This window comes from Zonotrichia leucophrys, chromosome 15, assembly GCF_028769735.1.
Source record: "Zonotrichia leucophrys gambelii isolate GWCS_2022_RI chromosome 15, RI_Zleu_2.0, whole genome shotgun sequence".
NCBI lineage: Eukaryota > Metazoa > Chordata > Aves > Passeriformes > Passerellidae > Zonotrichia > Zonotrichia leucophrys.
The window spans coordinates 8,394,571-8,411,759 of NC_088185.1; the positions used below are offsets into that span (position 1 = coordinate 8,394,571).

Here is a 17,189-nt window from a genome sequence, read left to right on the forward strand (position 1 = left end):
TGAGAGACCCCAAACTAAATATAGAACACAAGGTTAAAAGGCTCAGTTAAAACATCCATGCACACAGCTGACAGTACAGAGGTCAGTTTCTTTAGCTGTGGAAGCTCAGCAGGCTGCAGAATAGAGAAAATATGGCAAAATACTTTTCCTGGTTTTTTGATTTGTGCCAAAATGTCCAACACGTTCAGCTCACTCTTCAGAGCCAATCACACTTGCAAAGAATCCAACCCTTGGGATCAGCAAAGCCAGGTCTTATCAAGGACAGATGTTTAAACACAGCAGTGCAAAGAAGGTACAAATGAGAAAGACATCAGCAGACAGAAGTGTGGCAAAGCACTTTTACATAAAGTGAGATACTTTTTTTACTACAGAAATTATGGGATGTTGTAATTAGGATTTGGCCAGCTGGGAGTGGGCATGAAAGATTATATTATTAAAATTGGAGTGAAGAAATATATCAGACCTTTAATTTTAATTATACTTTAAAAGAGCCTCGGTTTCCTTAGCCAGTGATCTTTACAGCTCATGGCAGCAGCCTAGTGCCAGACTAAGACTGCACACAGTACACAGTGACTTTTGTGCATCTAATAAAAATATTTCAGAGAAAAATATGTTGCTTCTTTGTCATAATTTTCTTTAAAATATTAATGATATAAAAATATATCTCTTATAACTATGTACACTACTTAAGAGGTACTGCTTAATTTGTGCAATAAATGATGAAAATATGTGGTTTGGTTTTTTTGGGTTTTTTTAAAGAAATAGATATAAATTAGCAAAAATAGGAGTTCTAGATGTAATTAATTAGCATCCATAAAGTGAATATGAGGGAGGGAAGCTGACTGACACACTCACTGTACCAAAATGGGCTGGTGACAGATAAGTCCTGATGCCCCACTGGTAGTCTGTCTCTGCAGCACTGCTCACTTGACCTCATTTAGAAACTCATAACCCACCAAAATTAAACTGCAACTCACAAACCTACAGAGCAGATGCTACTCAAACCCCTTTGGACCACATAAAGGTTGCCTCCACTTTACCTCCAGTTTTTCTTCCTTCTTTCAAGACCAGACTGTGATGTATAACCCCAGTCCTGAGTCCTCTGGGGAGAGCTACAGATCCCAGATTTCTGCAGGGATGGGGCTTTAGCAGCATCTCATTCCTACCTACCTGTTCAATGGGCTGTTCTGTGTTTCCTCAGACCCACTGTAGACCATTCTTCACCAAGGGATCCCCATGGCTGCAGCCTGTGACTGTGTGCCCCAGTAGGAACCCAGGTGTCTCAGCAAGCCATGCCTATTATCCCTTTGGAAACTTAACCCAGTTTTGGTAATTCCCATGTATTAAAAATGAATGAGGTTAAGTGAAAATAATGAGGTTTTAAATTGTAATGTATATGAAATTGTTTTAATCTGCCTCTGGTTTTGAGTCTTCAGGGGTCCTTTGTTCAGCTTTATATTAGAGATCCTCCTATAATCTTGTGTTTCCCAGAGCTGAGCTCTCTGGGAAGATGTGAACAATACAATGCTCTGAATAAAAGTGCTGGAGCCAGTACCACTGCAACTGTTTCCACCTCAAAGGATTACTGTAATTTAGGAGAAGTATAATAGCACTAACATTAACTTCACCTCCTTCATCTAATGCTAATGGGCTGACTAGGAGGCAGAGTTAAAAAAAAGTGTTGATGAATCTCTTACATGTTGGACCCTTCGCTTCACGGTTATTGAAGAGCTTCCAACTCACAACGTCAACTCTTGGGGAAGGAGCCCTAGTTCTATTTAAAAATTGAACAGGGCAGAACAGTTGGATGGTTTTCAGGGCTGGTAACTGGCCATAAACCCCCTCACCTACCTTTGGGCATGACTGCAGGGAGCAAAGCCCACATGGTGCTGGGATAAGTCGGTGGCTGGTGGGCCAAGAGCAACCATGTGACCCAGCCAGAACCCAGTGCCTTTGGGGTTCTGGGGCTACCAAGGAGAAGAAGTGCCACACTTTGGGAGTGCCAGCCACGACGGCAGGTGCCAGGCTACCGGCTTCCAGTGCCAACCAGGCAGGTCCTGGGTGTTCCACATCTTATTCCTCATCTCCGGCGGGAGTCCCGGGGCGCTGAGGGAAGCCTCGCCCCGGCACTGCCGCGCGGCTGCGGGGAAAGGAAGGGAGAAGCCCTGAGGGCGGGTGTGAGGGTGGGCCGGGAGGGACCCCGGGGGCCGGTGTGAGGGTGGGTCGGGAAGAGCCCCGGGACATCGGGTGGGTCAGGGGGCAGGCCCTGGGGATCGTGGTGAGGAGGGGCCAGGAGGAGCCCCGGGGGATGGGGTGGGTGAGGGGGCAGCCCCAGGGATCGGGGTGCGGAGGGGTCAGGAGGAGCCCCGGCCCGGGGTGAGGGTTGGCCGGGGGCAGCGCCGAAGGGAGCAGGGGAGGGGGCCGCGTCACGTGAGCGTGTGTGGCAGCAGCGGAGGGATACCTGCACTCTGACAACCCCTCCCGCCCCTCTCCGCTGGCCGTAGCCGCGGCGGGGACCACCCGCTCCTCACAGCCCCGTCCCCAGCCCGTGCCCTCAGCGGGAGTGAGAGATAGCGGGGCAGAGTCAGGCAGGAGGGTGAGGGCGGGCGGGAGGCGGCGGCAATGGGCGGAGGAAGAAGCGCGGCAGGGAGGGACTATTTGAGGAGACCCTGGCAGGCTGAGGTGCGGAGTGATTCCGGCGAGTGAGCGGCCCCGCACTGAGGCTGAGGAGAGCGGCGGGCGCGCCGGGCGCCATCCCAGCGAGGGCTCCGCGCCTGCGCCGCCTCCGCTGCCGTGAGGGGAGCACCGGCGGCTGCCCCGTTTCACCGCCCGCCCCTGCCCCGCGCCCCTGCCCCGGGGAGCTCGCTCCCAGCCATGGCCCAGATACTGCCCATTCGCTTCCAGGAGCACTTCCAGGTGAGCGCAGGGGGGCAGCAGAAAAGGCACGGGGTTGGGGTCCCCCTCTTCTGCCTCACCCCGTCTTTAGGAGAGGGGGGGGCCGCGGCCTAGGCGGGCCGGGGGAGCGCTGAGGGCGGGGAGAGGGGGCCAGGCCGAGGGGGGATCTCCTCCGTCCCCTCCTTCCTTCCCTGCGGAGCGCGGCCGCCGTCCCGCTGCGCGCCGCGGGAAGGCGTGCGGGGCCGAGCCCGCCCCCGGTGCGGACTCTGAGCTGCCGCTTCTGCTCATCCATCCGTCCGTCCGTCCATCCTTCCATCCCCGGAGCTGCGTCCCCGCGGCGTGCGGAGCGGCCGCGATTTGTGCAGAGTCACTCGTCGCCTGAGGGACCTCCCGCTCCGGGGAGGGGGCGGCGCCGCGCCGGAGCCGCGCTGCTCGCCCCGGGCACCGCGGGCGCTCCCCCGCCTCGGCTTGGGTGGACGCCGCAGTCTTGCAGGCGGATTGTGGTTTTTCGCTTTCACCTAAACGACCATCAACCTCTGGATCGCGAAGGTTCCTGAGAACCTCTTTTTGTGCAGCTGTGAGGAAATTGGTGAGATGAGGTGCAAGAAACCATTTGGACTTGGAAGCTGCACAGCCGCTGTCCCTCCTTCCAAACATAACAATATTAAAAAAATCCTCCCCCAGAATGACATGGTTCTGTTCTTAATATCCTGTGAAAACCGTAACGCCAGCGTTGGAAAAGATCCATAGCTAATGGATGCAGAACAGACAAACCGGTTTATGTGTTTCCTTGTGACCTGGTGGTGAGGGAGGGTTGTAAATGGAGTGAGAGAACAGCAGTCTCTGAACGTGCAGTTTGAGGCAGGAATTAAAGGAATTTGCTAAATGAATGAGAGAACAGGAAGTGGACTTGGCAAGTCATCCTTCTGTCGCTGTACCGCCCCTTTCTGTCAAATCAGGCATCCATTTCAAAATACGAACTAGGTGTCATCCCCCGGTGTGGACTGCGTGCCAGTCTGGGCATTTCAGCTTGGGAAATGGTTATGGCCACTTCCAGCTCCCTTTGGTATGTATTTTTTTGCTTAACTGGAAGAACTGCCCTGGTGACCCTAGAAGGAGCTCTAGCTGGAAAAAATCCAATAATTAGAGTGAATTCCAGAAATATCTAATCTCTCTGTCCGAGGGAAGAGACAAACCTGTGTCCTCTGAGTTTTCATGGGTTGGGAGAGTTTAACGTGGTGAAGAATTCTACCAGCCCTCCCTGGCCAGTGTCCACTATAGCAGTGATTATAGTAATCTCAAATAGGTTTCTAAGAGATGCAGAACAGCTGTCTGAGTAAGAAACTTGGGATCAAAGTGATTTTATTGTCACACTCTTTTTGGAGAGCATATAGTTCTTGCCATTTAAAACTGGCAAGCATAACCAATCCTGCTGATTGTGTTTGATCTATACAATAGCAGTGTGAGGACATCCCACTTAATATGCAGGAGGTGTCCTGTGCTGCTTTGCATGTTAAGTGACTGTTTCTGTGATTACCAGTGTTGTGTGTCTTGCAGCACTGCCAAAATCAGCATTGTGCTACCTCAGGTTTGGGTGAGGGGCCTGCCCACCTGCTTTTCAAGGGTTTTGTACTGAAGTCATGCTCTATTTTTGCCCTTAAGCAATTTGATCTTATTGAAAAGGCTAAACCTGTGCTTGAGTTACTTTTTCTCAGCATGAAAGCTGCATGGAGGAGCAGGGAGAACCGTGGGGTGTCCATTGCTGGCATGTAGGAACAAACTTCTTCAGCATTCACTCTTGGCTGTATATTCCTTTGCTTCTCCCCCAGGCTGAGTGCAGAAGCCCTGAAGCAGTGCTCAGCTGAAGTCAGACTGAAATCAGTGGGAGCTGGGAGGAGGCAGGCAGGAGCCTCCTCATGCTGCTTCTGCAGTTGTCCCTACATGGTGGGATAAATAGGGAGGGAAAATGGAAGGAATGTAGGAACTCCTGTGTTTGCTCTGGCTGGATATCTGCAGTACAGTTATATCAGCTCTAACTCACTGGATGTTGTAAACTAGAATCAAAAGTCATGAATTAATGTTACATGGTGCTTGTTGTCTGGTAGAGAATTTGTGAAAACATTAAGCCTTCTTTTCATAATACTACACTGTCGCACATATTTAGCCTTATCAGATTAGTCTCTCTCCCCCCCTCACATTCCTTTCAAGTAATTGTTTTGACTATGGTTAAATTATCATATTTAAAATTAATATGATAAATCTACTGTGCTGCTTTATGATAAAGCCAAAAAAGTTAAAATTCCATGTAATTGTTGTGTCTTCTAGTGATTCCAAGTTGTAAAATCTTTCTGTGCCTTAATTCAATCTGTGTACTGTTTCTACCTGTAGCCTTTTTAATTAATACAGCTGTAAGTGATTAGAATATCAGTTAGTGCTATAATTAATTCCAAGTTCAGCCTGTTGCTGATGAAACATTATTTCCCTTAAGTTCAGTGTCTTCCCGAGGTAGTTGTATGTACTTTACTAAAAGCAGAACTGAACCGTGCAGAAAGTGCTCTCCAGAGGAGCTAAACATAAGCTGCAGTGCTAAATCCTGAACGCTTCTCTCCCACTCTCTCTTGCTGGAAGTGGATAAATGGCAGTGTGAAGTGAAACAGGGATCTTGGTCCATGTAGAATTGGAGGAGTGCTGGGGATCAGGCAGACTGTTTACATTCTTTGTGCAGCTCATTTTGTCTTCCATTGATCATCCTTCTAACTGCAGTAGCTCCAAGCCTGTGCAGGGGGAGTGACTGCCAGTCACAGGGCACGTTGAATTTGAAGTTGTTACAGCTTGTGTGTTCAAGCCGTGTGTGAGCTGAAGGATAGAGAATGGTTGCAGTGAAAAAAAGATATGCAGGTCTTGATGTGGTAGAAGGAATTCAGTCTGTTTGTTTAGCTCCATTTGATGCAATTGAACAGTTATTTTTAGATATGAACTCTGTCACTACGAGTCTTCACAAATTTATTAAGAGCTTTCATCTTGCTCATTTTTTCCCCAGAGGATATTGGAGTTTTGGGTTCCATAGCAAGGGAGGGGAATAAGACAAGGACTCAGTTTTTATCTGTCTGGTGACTGCCCAGCTGCAGCAGTGCAAAGTCTGCCAAGTCCTGCTGCACTGAGTTACTCGTGCATACTACTTAAGCTAATGTGATTTAATCAGGTTCTTAACTCCAGCATTTCTGTTGGAGCAGTGAATTATGAATTATTTACCAGATTGAACTCTTCCAAGGGAATTGCAGTTTACAATGGAAGTGCAGTAAAAGACCAAATATACTGGAAGATAGACTGGAAGCAGTACTACTGGAATCCAGTGTACAAAGTGTTCCTGATCTAAAATTAAACTTTTCCTTCACTTAGTCATTGCTTTTGTCTCTTTGTGCCTGAGTTTTTTCTCACTAGCAAAAATCTTTGCTTGTCTATGGGGAAAACTGTTGCTTAAGCAAGATCTCGGGTTCCAAGATTGGAACCTTTGATGCACAGACACAAAGTTCTGCTGCCTGTTCAGTAACTGACCCAGCCTCTTGAGCACAGGCAGCTACTGTGAGAAAACTGGTGTGCATGGCATGCTCTCAGTGTGAAGTGCTGCACATCTTGGTGCAGCACTGACAAGCTAAAATATCCTGGTTTAAGCATAAAGAATGTAAATTGATTTCCATCGTTTTCAAGACAAAACCATTTTCTGCTTGGATAGTCTGACTTATTAAGAATTACTATCTGTTGTGCAATAGGCATGACTGAGCTGGATGGTTTTCATAAGTTGGCTTTGGTTGGACGTGTGCACTTAAGAAGCACTCAGGAATATTTGCAAGCTGTAAGTGACTTTTTAGATTTGTTTCAAAAGGTAGGGCTAAATATTATGACTTGATTCAGCTATTCAGTGATGAAGAGCCTCAGTTTGCTCATTGGATTCAGAAGTGCCCCTCACGTGGTAGTGATAACTCATTTGATAGATGATTCAATCCTCATCACAAACATACAGAAATAGATTTTTGTGTAGGGAGTAAATGTCACTGTAGATGAAAGCCTGATTGCAACTGCAGCTCAGACCAGTGGTCTTGCAGGTTTTAGGTCTTCCATACTTCCTTGGTGTCCCTCAGCTGTCAGGATGGGAACTATAGCAGGAGGTGAGGTGAGGGTGAGCAGTTGGGCAGGAATGTCCAACAATTACATGCACATCCTTACTGGGAATGATTAGAGCTTTTGTAGTTACATGAGTAAGAGTTATGGGAAGCTATTACTGCATTCCTGGTTTGTATTACATTTAAAAAGATGTGTACTTACAGAACTTTTAGCAGGCAGTTTTTATTTGGGTGCATACAGCCTCTGTCCAAGCCTTACTCTTTTCTAATGGCCTTAGAAGCAATAGTTGATCACCTCTAACAAGCATTTATGCCAGAATTATGTGGCATGAAGCTGAAAAGGGATACTCACACTAAACTCTGAAGAGATACTAAATTCACAGTTCTGACTCCATTTAACTGATGGTAGGTCCCAATTACTGGAGTGGCAGTATTAGACAGTAAGGCTTAATTATTTCTCATTAGAGAAATAGGCTTAGTTTGAAGACTGGAGGTGTCAGTATCTGAGTTGGTCTGTGCTGGCTCAGCCTGGATTGCTGCACTCCACAGTAAGGGAAAAGCATTTGAAAGCTCAATATTTAGTAAAGCTCTTGTGTAAGAGATGTCTTGAGTTAATTTCTTAGCAAATGGTACAATGCTGGTAAAGAACAGAGAAAGACTAAATATCATATTAATAATGGTCTTTCATCCTGAATATCTTTGTGTCTTCATTCATGTTGAGAAACAAATAATACATCTTAGTTTAATCTTTACCATGTCAGTAAGTTCTCAATATCCATAAAATGCTTGAAGGTTTTATGGTATCTAATCCACTCTGTTGTAGTACTAGATATCTATGAAGCAAAAATCCCTGTCTGTCTGGTTCATTCAGCCTGATAATGAGAATGGTTCTGTGCTCTGTGTGTAGCTAATGGGTGTTACCTGTGGAACAGAATGTTGCCCTTTCCCCTACAGCAAGGCTTGCTGTAACCTACATGGGGCTGCTTGGTAGGGCTTAACTGGATTACCCAAAAGTAAAGTGGGGGTGAAATAATGGAAATTATGGTAAATGGAAATCATAATAAATACTGCTGGAATGACTGTGTAGTGGTGAATCTCTATTTTCAGAAGAAAACAGCCTTAGTTTGAGAGAGGGTACTGCTTGACTAAGAAGCATAATAAAAAATGAAAATTCAGTAGTAGTTGAGAGGCCTGTTGTTTGTTCACTCCTTTATGAAAATAAGCTGAAAAATCACTAATTAATATATATAAATCTCAGTAATGATCTGTAGCATCTTCACCTGAGGCCTTTTAATATACATGGCTAAGTGCTTGCTACCTCCTGTAATAAAGTTATACTAATTTTATTCTTGAGGAAGGGAGGGAAGGTGCTTTAGAACAACGTTGTCCCGATCATCATGGAAGATTTGTCCCATCCAGGGTAAGAGTGGTGCTGGCTGATGCACGTTATTTGATGGTGGAGGGATTCTGCTCATGTTCTTCTGTATAGTCAGTAAGAAATAGGCTCTTACAGTGCCTCCCATGTCTCAGGAGGATACATACCATCCCCTAATGGCAGGAACAGTCTTCAGTGTTTTCAGACCGTTAAACTGTGAAGTGCTGGCGTCATTGACTGAGGCTTGCAGTACTCACATGACCGTGCTTTAGGGAGTACTGGCATTTAGCCTTTAAAAGATGTGATGGGTTTCCCTGATAATAACGATGGCAGTGATACTCAAGCAGAATTTAGCATTACCTTTCCTGAAGTCTTTGCTAGATTTTATCATATGTTAAAGCTGGAAATTTTAGTACCAGAGTGTGTTGCAAAATTATACTTGCCTTAGTAAAGATACCCAAAATGTTTTCTTAAACAGGGACCAGACTTTGAAGTGAATAATGGTGGGTTTAAAGCTGAACTTCAAGGAAATGCCTCAAGGTTCTCACTTTGCAAAATGAGTGTCCAGGGGCTGTCTCTTGAAGAGTAGGTCAGACTGAAGCACACTAATTGAGAAGAGACCTTGAAAAAGCTGTGTTTCTTCTTCAATACTCTGGAAATACATCTGAATTTGGATTAATTAAATCAAGCTAGGAACTTAGTTGTGCTGCAGTTAAATCTCTTGACTACTCTTGTGACTCTTAAGGAGTCTCTTATAATGGACTGTACTCTGTTGGCAGATGGACTCAGAACATACTCAGCATCAAAGTGCTTAAGTGTCAAATATGTCAGCATGTAATTGTGGCAATATGTGGACATTGTCTGGTGTAGAGCAAGTGAGCAAGAACAGTGGAATTAAGAGCCTGTTATTTATTCTTCTGTTGTCCAAAGTCACAGAAGTTGGTGGAGCTATGACTTGCATGTTTATTGGGTGCTAAAACATTGTGTGTTACATATGAAAGGTACACAGGTTGTCTTGGTATGAAAACTTCTTTCCTTCCTGACACAGAAGCATGTATTAGCCACCTACCTGCTAGATTTGTTTTCAGAACTGGGTGCAAGCATGATCTGATAACCTTGTGCCTAAACTTTGATTCTCTTTTGGAATGAGTGGCACCTGCTGAAGTTTACTGTTGTGTGTTAAGTATTTCCCCCTGAAGTGAGGAGTTAGCTGAATGGCTCGCAGTTCTGCTGAGAAACACTTATGGGAGTGAGTAAATGTCTTTTTATGCATTCGTACATTTGGCTTATATTACATTACTGAAAGTTGAGTCTGTTGAGATTAGCAATTACTGAGCTGAATAGCTCTTCATTAGTCAGCTCAACAGAAAACAAACAATTCCTGAGGCATTCTTGGGCTCAGTCCCAACACGTCACACTTAGAGGTATCTCTGTTACATACCCAGTTTACGATTTAGTGAGTAGCGTTACAGAACCTGTAACCAGCCATGATCAGCCAGCTCAAACACACTAAAACAGTGTTTGTGATGCCATCATGGACTTCTTGCCCAAGGGATTTAGTCTGTTGTGTGAGGCTCCTGGTGGTATGTATCAAAGGAGTGTAATGACTCAGTGATGCTGGTGGTGGACTCTGTTCTGTCTCCTTGAGGGCAGTAATTTTTCCCTTGCAGTGCCCTGAAAAGCAGTGTAGGTTAATCCTTTGAGAAGCTTCAGTGGAGCTGATGCAGTTCCTGTGCTTGAAAAGCATCGCTTTGGGGCATAAAGCAGGTGCTCAGGCTTGTTACAGTTATAGAAGGTGCAGCTTACTCATGTACTAAACCAGGCTGTGCTGCACAGGTAAATCTGATTTACTGTGGACCAATGGAACAGTGACATTTGTTCACTACCACCTCCTCCTGTTAACTGAAATTGAGAGTGAATGGAAATAAGGTTAACACAAAAGGATGAAAATTATATATATACATAGGTGTCTTGTAGGGGAGTCTGTTTGGCACCTCAGAATGACTCCAGGTTACATTTAGAGTAACTACTTTGGTTTTACTGTTGTGTGGTTGAGCACAAGTTATGTTTTTAGAGCTGGATGTATGGCTGGAAGGGGCCTGCATCACAGCCCTTGTCTTTGTTGTTGAGCCTAATGGCATGACATGTTGGGCAAGGAGAGATGAAGTGATTGTTTATTTTAACACATCTTTCTTACCTTTAACTGGTAAGAATTAGGTGTTCTGTGAAGCAAGATGAACAAGTCCACTTGTAGGCCAACTGAGACCTGCTGTGTAGACTTCCTTCTACACTGTTGCTAGGAGGGGGTTGCATTTGGGTAATTGATTCTTTCTGTACTGCCCTCTGATGCTGAACATTGTCATTCTGCCACTTAAGTTTTGTACATCAAATTTACCGACCTTGCTAAAACTGGAATAGTGGTGCTACTGCTGGTGTAGTCTTTATCACATATTAAAACCAGGTTAAGTAATAAACACATAAGTTAAAACTCCTTTTAGTTTGCATCAATAATACAACTTCAGAATGTTTTTAGGACCTGTATACTGACAGTTGTGTAGTTCTTTGCCTGTGGAACAAAGAGACTCAGAAGACAAATCAGGGTTCAGTAGTGTACACTCCAGTCAGAGAAACTCATCAGTCTTGCATTTCCTTCTGGAGGAGATTTCAGACGTAGAGGCTTGAGTTAGACCTTCAACATGGGAAGGATAACAAAGTACTCTTTTTTTGTCTTTCTAGCTCCAAAATTTGGGCATTAATCCAGCAAACATTGGATTCAGCACCCTAACAATGGAGTCTGACAAGTTCATCTGCATAAGGGAGAAAGTAGGAGAGCAGGCACAAGTAGTGATAATTGACATGAGTGATCCAACAACACCCATCAGACGTCCAATTTCTGCAGAAAGTGCCATCATGAATCCAGCCTCTAAAGTAATAGCACTCAAAGGTGAGTCACCCTTTAGGACTGCAGTATGGAAACTACTGTTTAGCTCTACTACTTATTAGTGCTCTTAAATTCAGTATAAACTTTCTAAGAAGAATGTATATGAGGACAAGAATTCTTGCCTGAACTTGCATGCTGTATTTTTGGTAGTAGATCTTTCAGTAATCTATGGATGATTTGCCTCCAAGTGGATGTGAGTTGCTTGGACCTGGCACTGCAGCCTCCTATGCTCACTGAGGACCAGGTCAGCCTCTGGTATACTTTCCCTTTAAACAGGTATTGTAAACATAATGGACACTTGTATAGATGAATAGGGGTGTAAAGCCACATTTTCTGCCCTGTCCTGGTCTTTTCTTGTAGCTCTGAAGTTTTTACTAGATAGTGACAAAAATGTCATAAGGATGATCAGTAAGTGTAAAAGTCTGAACATAACAAACATGTTAAATTTGACAGTTATGAGGTCTTGCAGCTAGAAGACCTCTGTTTACTGCTACCTGTGGTGTTGTTCCTGCCTTTAAGTAGCACTCTGAGATCAAAGTAGTAATTTTTAATTCATGTCTGGCTCTTTTCTCAAATGACCAACATCTGGTATTTAATCTCAATAACTGTTACTGACTATGTACTTTTCTTCCTGCATCTTATCTAAACAGATGGTGAGTGAACTCTGTCCTGACATTGTATGTTTGGTAGTACAGAATGGTCCCATCTCATAAAAAGTACTGAACTTTAAGGTAGCCATTTGACAGTTCACTTCATGGCCAGGTGGGGCAATCTTAATCCCCAACTGGTATTACAGTGATCATGTTCTCCATTGGCTTGTTTCTAACCATTTGGCTGTTTTGACTATTGACTGTACCAAGTGAAGGAGGAGAGTGTGCTTTTCATGTTTGTGTGTATATGTGGTGGAAGTACAGTTGATAGACAAAATGAAGTTGCAATATTTTTATGAGAGACCTGCTAGCATGTCTTGTGTGCTGTTCATTTCTGCTTAAGTGTGGTTTTTATTGTGAAAAATCATGGTGAAATTACTTGGGGGTCCAAGAAACCGTCCTTAGAACTGGTGCAAAACTTTCAACTTCTCTTTGATCTCAGGCTTATACTGACATAAGGTGAGAACTAAAGTGAATATTGACTTCACTTGTAGTGATAGTTATGCATCTTCCAAAGGACTGCCTTACCCTGGGTATGGGTAAAGGTAATAATAATAAAAAAAATCAGATCTGTTGTGAGTTTACTGTCCTTTATCTTGGACCCCTTTAAACAAACTGTATTGGCAAGGAAGGTGCCTTCTCTACACTAACAGAGCTTCATCTACCTCTTAAAAGGAAACTACATAATCAGGTTTGAAAACTAATATACTAACTAAATGGATTATCATCAGCTTCAAAGAATATAACTTTATTCTTGCCAGTTAGGACTTGTTCAAAAGGAGCATTATTCTGTCCATTCAGAGTGAGTAAATCTCTCCTCTGAACCGACAAGGTTGAGTTAATGATGTTGACATGCAGACTTGTGTTGTCAAGTGTTGCAAACTTAATGATCTCTTCTGTAAATAATCTAGTGGTCAGAAGGTTGGGTAGAAAGAGGGTTAATAGAGCTACCTAACCAATATGTTATCCATGATAACCTGCAGACATGGATTAAGTCAGTCTGTCTCTCCAGACTTCTCCCTGCTGATTGAGTCAGGCTTCAATAGTCAAAATGGTTACATATTGTGACTCCGTGTGCCATGATGGGCAGTTGCTCGTAATCCCAGGATTATTGAGCAATAAATGTAGAAACCCACCCTCAGAAAAAGAAATGAAATGGTTCTTGATTTTTAGCTGACTTACAGTATGCACAATTTCATTTCTGGATTGCATGTGGCATTCTCGTGGTGTACCAAGATTTATGCATTGTCCTCGTGTTCTTGGTCCTCTTGCACTGCTCTGTACTGGGAGTGCTCAGCAGTGGCTGTAAGTGGAGAATGCAGCATTCGAGGGTGCTTCCATTCTTTGTGTAATGGAGAAATGTCATGCTCCAGTCAACTGTAATGTAAGTTCTTGTGCTGATGTTCAAAAATCGAATCTGCTTACTTAATTACACCTGTATAGTCTAAATAGATTCACCAGTTTGGTAGTTTGATCAGAAAAACCTTAAGTCTTTTTGTCTCGAATCTTGCTGTAATAAAGTGTTCAAGTAGACATAAGACTCAAATGCACACTTGCCCTCACTATGACTGTATAGCAGGTCCTGCTTCTCAGTCCAAATAACAGAATTTTTTAATAGTTCAGTTACTATGAATTTTAGTTACTGTGAAGTTTGAATATATGTTGCCACATTTAGGGAGATGTAAAGCAGTGTTTTCTGCAGCTCCCAACATCCAGGGCTAAACTGCCTAGTGAAGCTTGTTGAAGCCATTTCCATCTGTGACATAACAGTCAAATTCAGCCTAGAAAAGAGACAAGCATGAGCTCTTAGCTGTTTGTCAGTTTCTCCTATGTTCTTAAACCTAGGAAAGGCATACTGTTTCCTGTTCAGGAAGTCTGTCCTTAAGAGCCGTTCTTCTGGGATTGTTGTTTAGATGGTGACCAGAGAACTCCTTGTCTCCTGGCTGCATGTGAGGCTGCACACTGTGGCAGTTGAAAATCCATCTTTTGATAGCACCAGGCCACTGCTGGACAAATTGTTGTCCAAGAGAGTAAATACACTGTTTCCAGCTATCAGTTTACTGGGCTTAGTGCATCTGTCTAACACAGAAAGAGCATGTGCAGAGCACAGTGTTCATTAGCAGGCTGCTGTTGGTCCCAGGGAAGCTAGCAAGCTCTCCTGGGATGTTGTTGATCAGGTTGACAGTTCTCAATGCTGTTAAACCAGGCAGCAAATGCTGCATGTGATAGCTCTTAAGTCTTGCATTGTCTCTTGGCACTGCATTCAAGTAACATGATCAATTTATGTATAAATTATGCTAAAACATTATAGAGCAGTTCAAGATACATATTAACTTGGGATTAGTAGCTCCTGAATACGATTTCTCCATGGCCAGCAGCCTTTATCTATCAGCGAACATCTCCCAGTTTGGCAGTCACAAGTGTTACTAGCAGGAAACACTTCTGAAATGGGGATAGAAATAATGGCATTACAAGCCAATATTCCAGCAGTCTGAGTGGGTGTCTTGTGAACAGAAAAGAATATTCCTGGAGCTGAGTTGTCTCATCTGCAGTAAAATAAAACATCACTTTGACTTCATGAAAGGAGTGGATTCCCTTATTCTTTATAATTTGGTTCAGTTAGCATTGGTTTTAAGTCTACTTAGCAGGGTAGAGCTTCTGGTTTTTTAAAAGGACTACTGAAATCAAGCTTAAACCTGCAGTGTAGTTTCCTAAATCATGAAGAGGTAATCTTAACTGGACCTAAACCTCCAAACCTTCCTATAGCCTTTCTGAGCTTTTGACTTTCCTCTTGAGTAGATACTTGTACAAAGCCCATGTAGTTCAGTGTGCAGTTCATCCAACAGGAAAACAGAATGGGAGCTGTGATCTTTGGCTGTCTGAAGCCATTTCAAGTCTCATGCTGTTTGACTTGGTCCAGGTGATCTACAGCAGCTACTAAATTGACATAAAGTGGAGCCATTCTTTCTACTAATTATACTGAGTGACATCTACTAGGCATCTGTAACTTGGCCTAGCAGTGCTGCCAGCTGGCAGCACAAGAGTTTACACAAGCTCTGTAGCTTAGACTGTCTTTTACTGCAGCTTACAGTAAATTGAAGTGTCCATGCTTGTCAGTTGTTGGAATGTCTGTGTGAGTGTCCGTAAGGAGATTGTGGTTGGTTTGGGGATGGTACAAGTGTTGGGGGTGGAGAGGGGATTCTGTTCAGTCAGGTGTCAAAGGAGACTGAGATGTGACAGGACACTAACCCTGTCTGTAGCACCACTGCAACAGTGGCTTAAACTGGGTGCTTGTAAATGGGCAGACTACAGGATGGCCATTGTGGTAATTGATCTGTGATGTTTCTTGGATTTTGTCATACTAGCTGGGAAAACACTTCAGATCTTTAACATTGAGATGAAAAGTAAAATGAAAGCCCACACAATGGCTGAGGAAGTGATCTTCTGGAAATGGATATCTGTGAATACAGTTGCCTTGGTGACAGAGACAGCAGTGTACCACTGGAGCATGGAGGGAGAATCACAACCCCAAAAGATGTTTGATAGACATGCTAGTCTTGCAGGCTGCCAAATCATCAATTACAGAACAGATGAACACCAAAAATGGCTGCTGCTGATAGGAATTTCAGCACAGGTAAGTTCCCTGGCAGCAATATGTTATGAAGGTAATTGGGAGAGACCTGGCCCCACTTCGCTTAATAGCTGCTGTAGTTTAACCTTGGTTTCTGTAAATAAAAAATTCAAAGCTATCTTTTGTGTAGAAATAGCCTGACTTCTAGTTTGGTTCAAGTGTTGGAGGAGGGGATGAGAGGCATTTGCTGCTTTTTAGTTTACTGTCCCAAGGGTCTTGCTGCAAACATTTGAAGTCTTCTCTAAAAGCTAACCTTTTCTTTTTTCTAGCAAAATCGTGTGGTTGGTGCAATGCAGCTGTACTCAGTTGATAGAAAAGTCTCCCAACCTATAGAAGGCCATGCAGCAGCATTTGCAGAATTCAAAATAGAGGGAAATGCCAAACCTTCTACCCTCTTCTGTTTTGCTGTGAGGAGTCCTGCAGGAGGCAAGGTAAATTCTACAGCTATGTTCCTCTAGTGCCTTAAGTATATTGTTTGCAGCAAACTGAATGTGGAATTCATTAGCATTGGATATGCTACAACTGCTGAGCAGTCTGTGCTGGGCTGAGGTAACACCACAGTAAATGCCTTGTCTTTACTAGTCTTGTCCTCCAAAACTGATGAATTGACAAGTGTGACTCAAAATATCTTGAATGGGTTGGCTTGAATAGGAATAGTCACTTTCATAAAAAGAGGGGTTGTTTTAGTTTTTTTTTTTATTCTCCTCCCAGGTTTTAATTTATCAGGTTCCAGAAAATTTAACATTCTGAATATGTGGAGCACAGCTCCCCAGACTGTGTTGGCCAAATGTGGCAGATGACTTCAGTAGCATATCTGAGGAAAGGAACTCCTTTCATGTGGCTGCACTTGCAGGCAATCTTGTGACATGAGCTCTTTTCTTCCTAGCTGCACATAATCGAAGTAGGTCAGCCAGCTACTGGAAATCAGCCATTTGTTAAGAAAGCTGTTGATGTGTTTTTCCCACCTGAGGCACAGACAGACTTTCCTGTGGCAATGCAGGTAAATGTTTGACCTCCCCTAAAATGAGCTTTATAGACTGGCAAAGAGCTGACATCTGCTGCTAAGATTGCTTTCTATAGTGCTTTGCTGTCATTCTTCCTAGTTCTGGGGGGGCTGTAATGGGTTTGTGGGAGGTAGCATGGACATTAAAACAGTAACTTAAATATATAAACTGCTCCTATATTTTAAAAAATAATAAACAAAAAGCCCCAACAAAACTTCTACCAAAAAAAAATAACTCAAACCAATGAAAAAGACAACAGAAAAAACCCCTTGAGAGTGTGTTCAGGGAGAATGTATCCAACATCACTTCAGCTATTCACCTTCCTACTAATGTTCCAAGTTCTGGATAAGAATATCAGCATACCTCATACCTCCTGTAGTAGCAGCACAGAAAAGGCAATTTGGGGCATAAGTGTGAGGTTCTTTAGGAAGAAACAGAGCTAGTTGCTATCACAGACCAAATTTCACTAAGCATGTCTCTAGGGCTAGAAATGTGTCATAAAATCAGACTATCTTGGAGCCTAAGACTGCTGATAAGTCTAATAGACCAGCTTTGGAAATAGACCAAGAGAT

At 43.7% G+C, this 17,189-nt stretch overlaps 1 protein-coding gene across 2 annotated transcripts in view; it reads left to right on the forward strand.

The window, feature by feature from the left end:
- The first annotated feature begins 2,695 nt into the window (after positions 1-2,695).
- The window catches only part of CLTCL1 (clathrin heavy chain like 1), a 34,645-nt gene continuing 20,151 nt past the window's right edge, over positions 2,696-17,189 (forward strand). For both annotated transcript variants that reach the window (XM_064727098.1, XM_064727099.1), the window contains exons 1-5: positions 2,696-2,916; positions 11,128-11,335; positions 15,348-15,616; positions 15,883-16,044; positions 16,500-16,613. In XM_064727098.1, the coding sequence (XP_064583168.1) occupies positions 2,875-2,916; positions 11,128-11,335; positions 15,348-15,616; positions 15,883-16,044; positions 16,500-16,613 (795 nt within the window). In that variant the 5' untranslated portion in view covers positions 2,696-2,874. The remainder of the gene's footprint in view (positions 2,917-11,127; positions 11,336-15,347; positions 15,617-15,882; positions 16,045-16,499; positions 16,614-17,189) is intronic.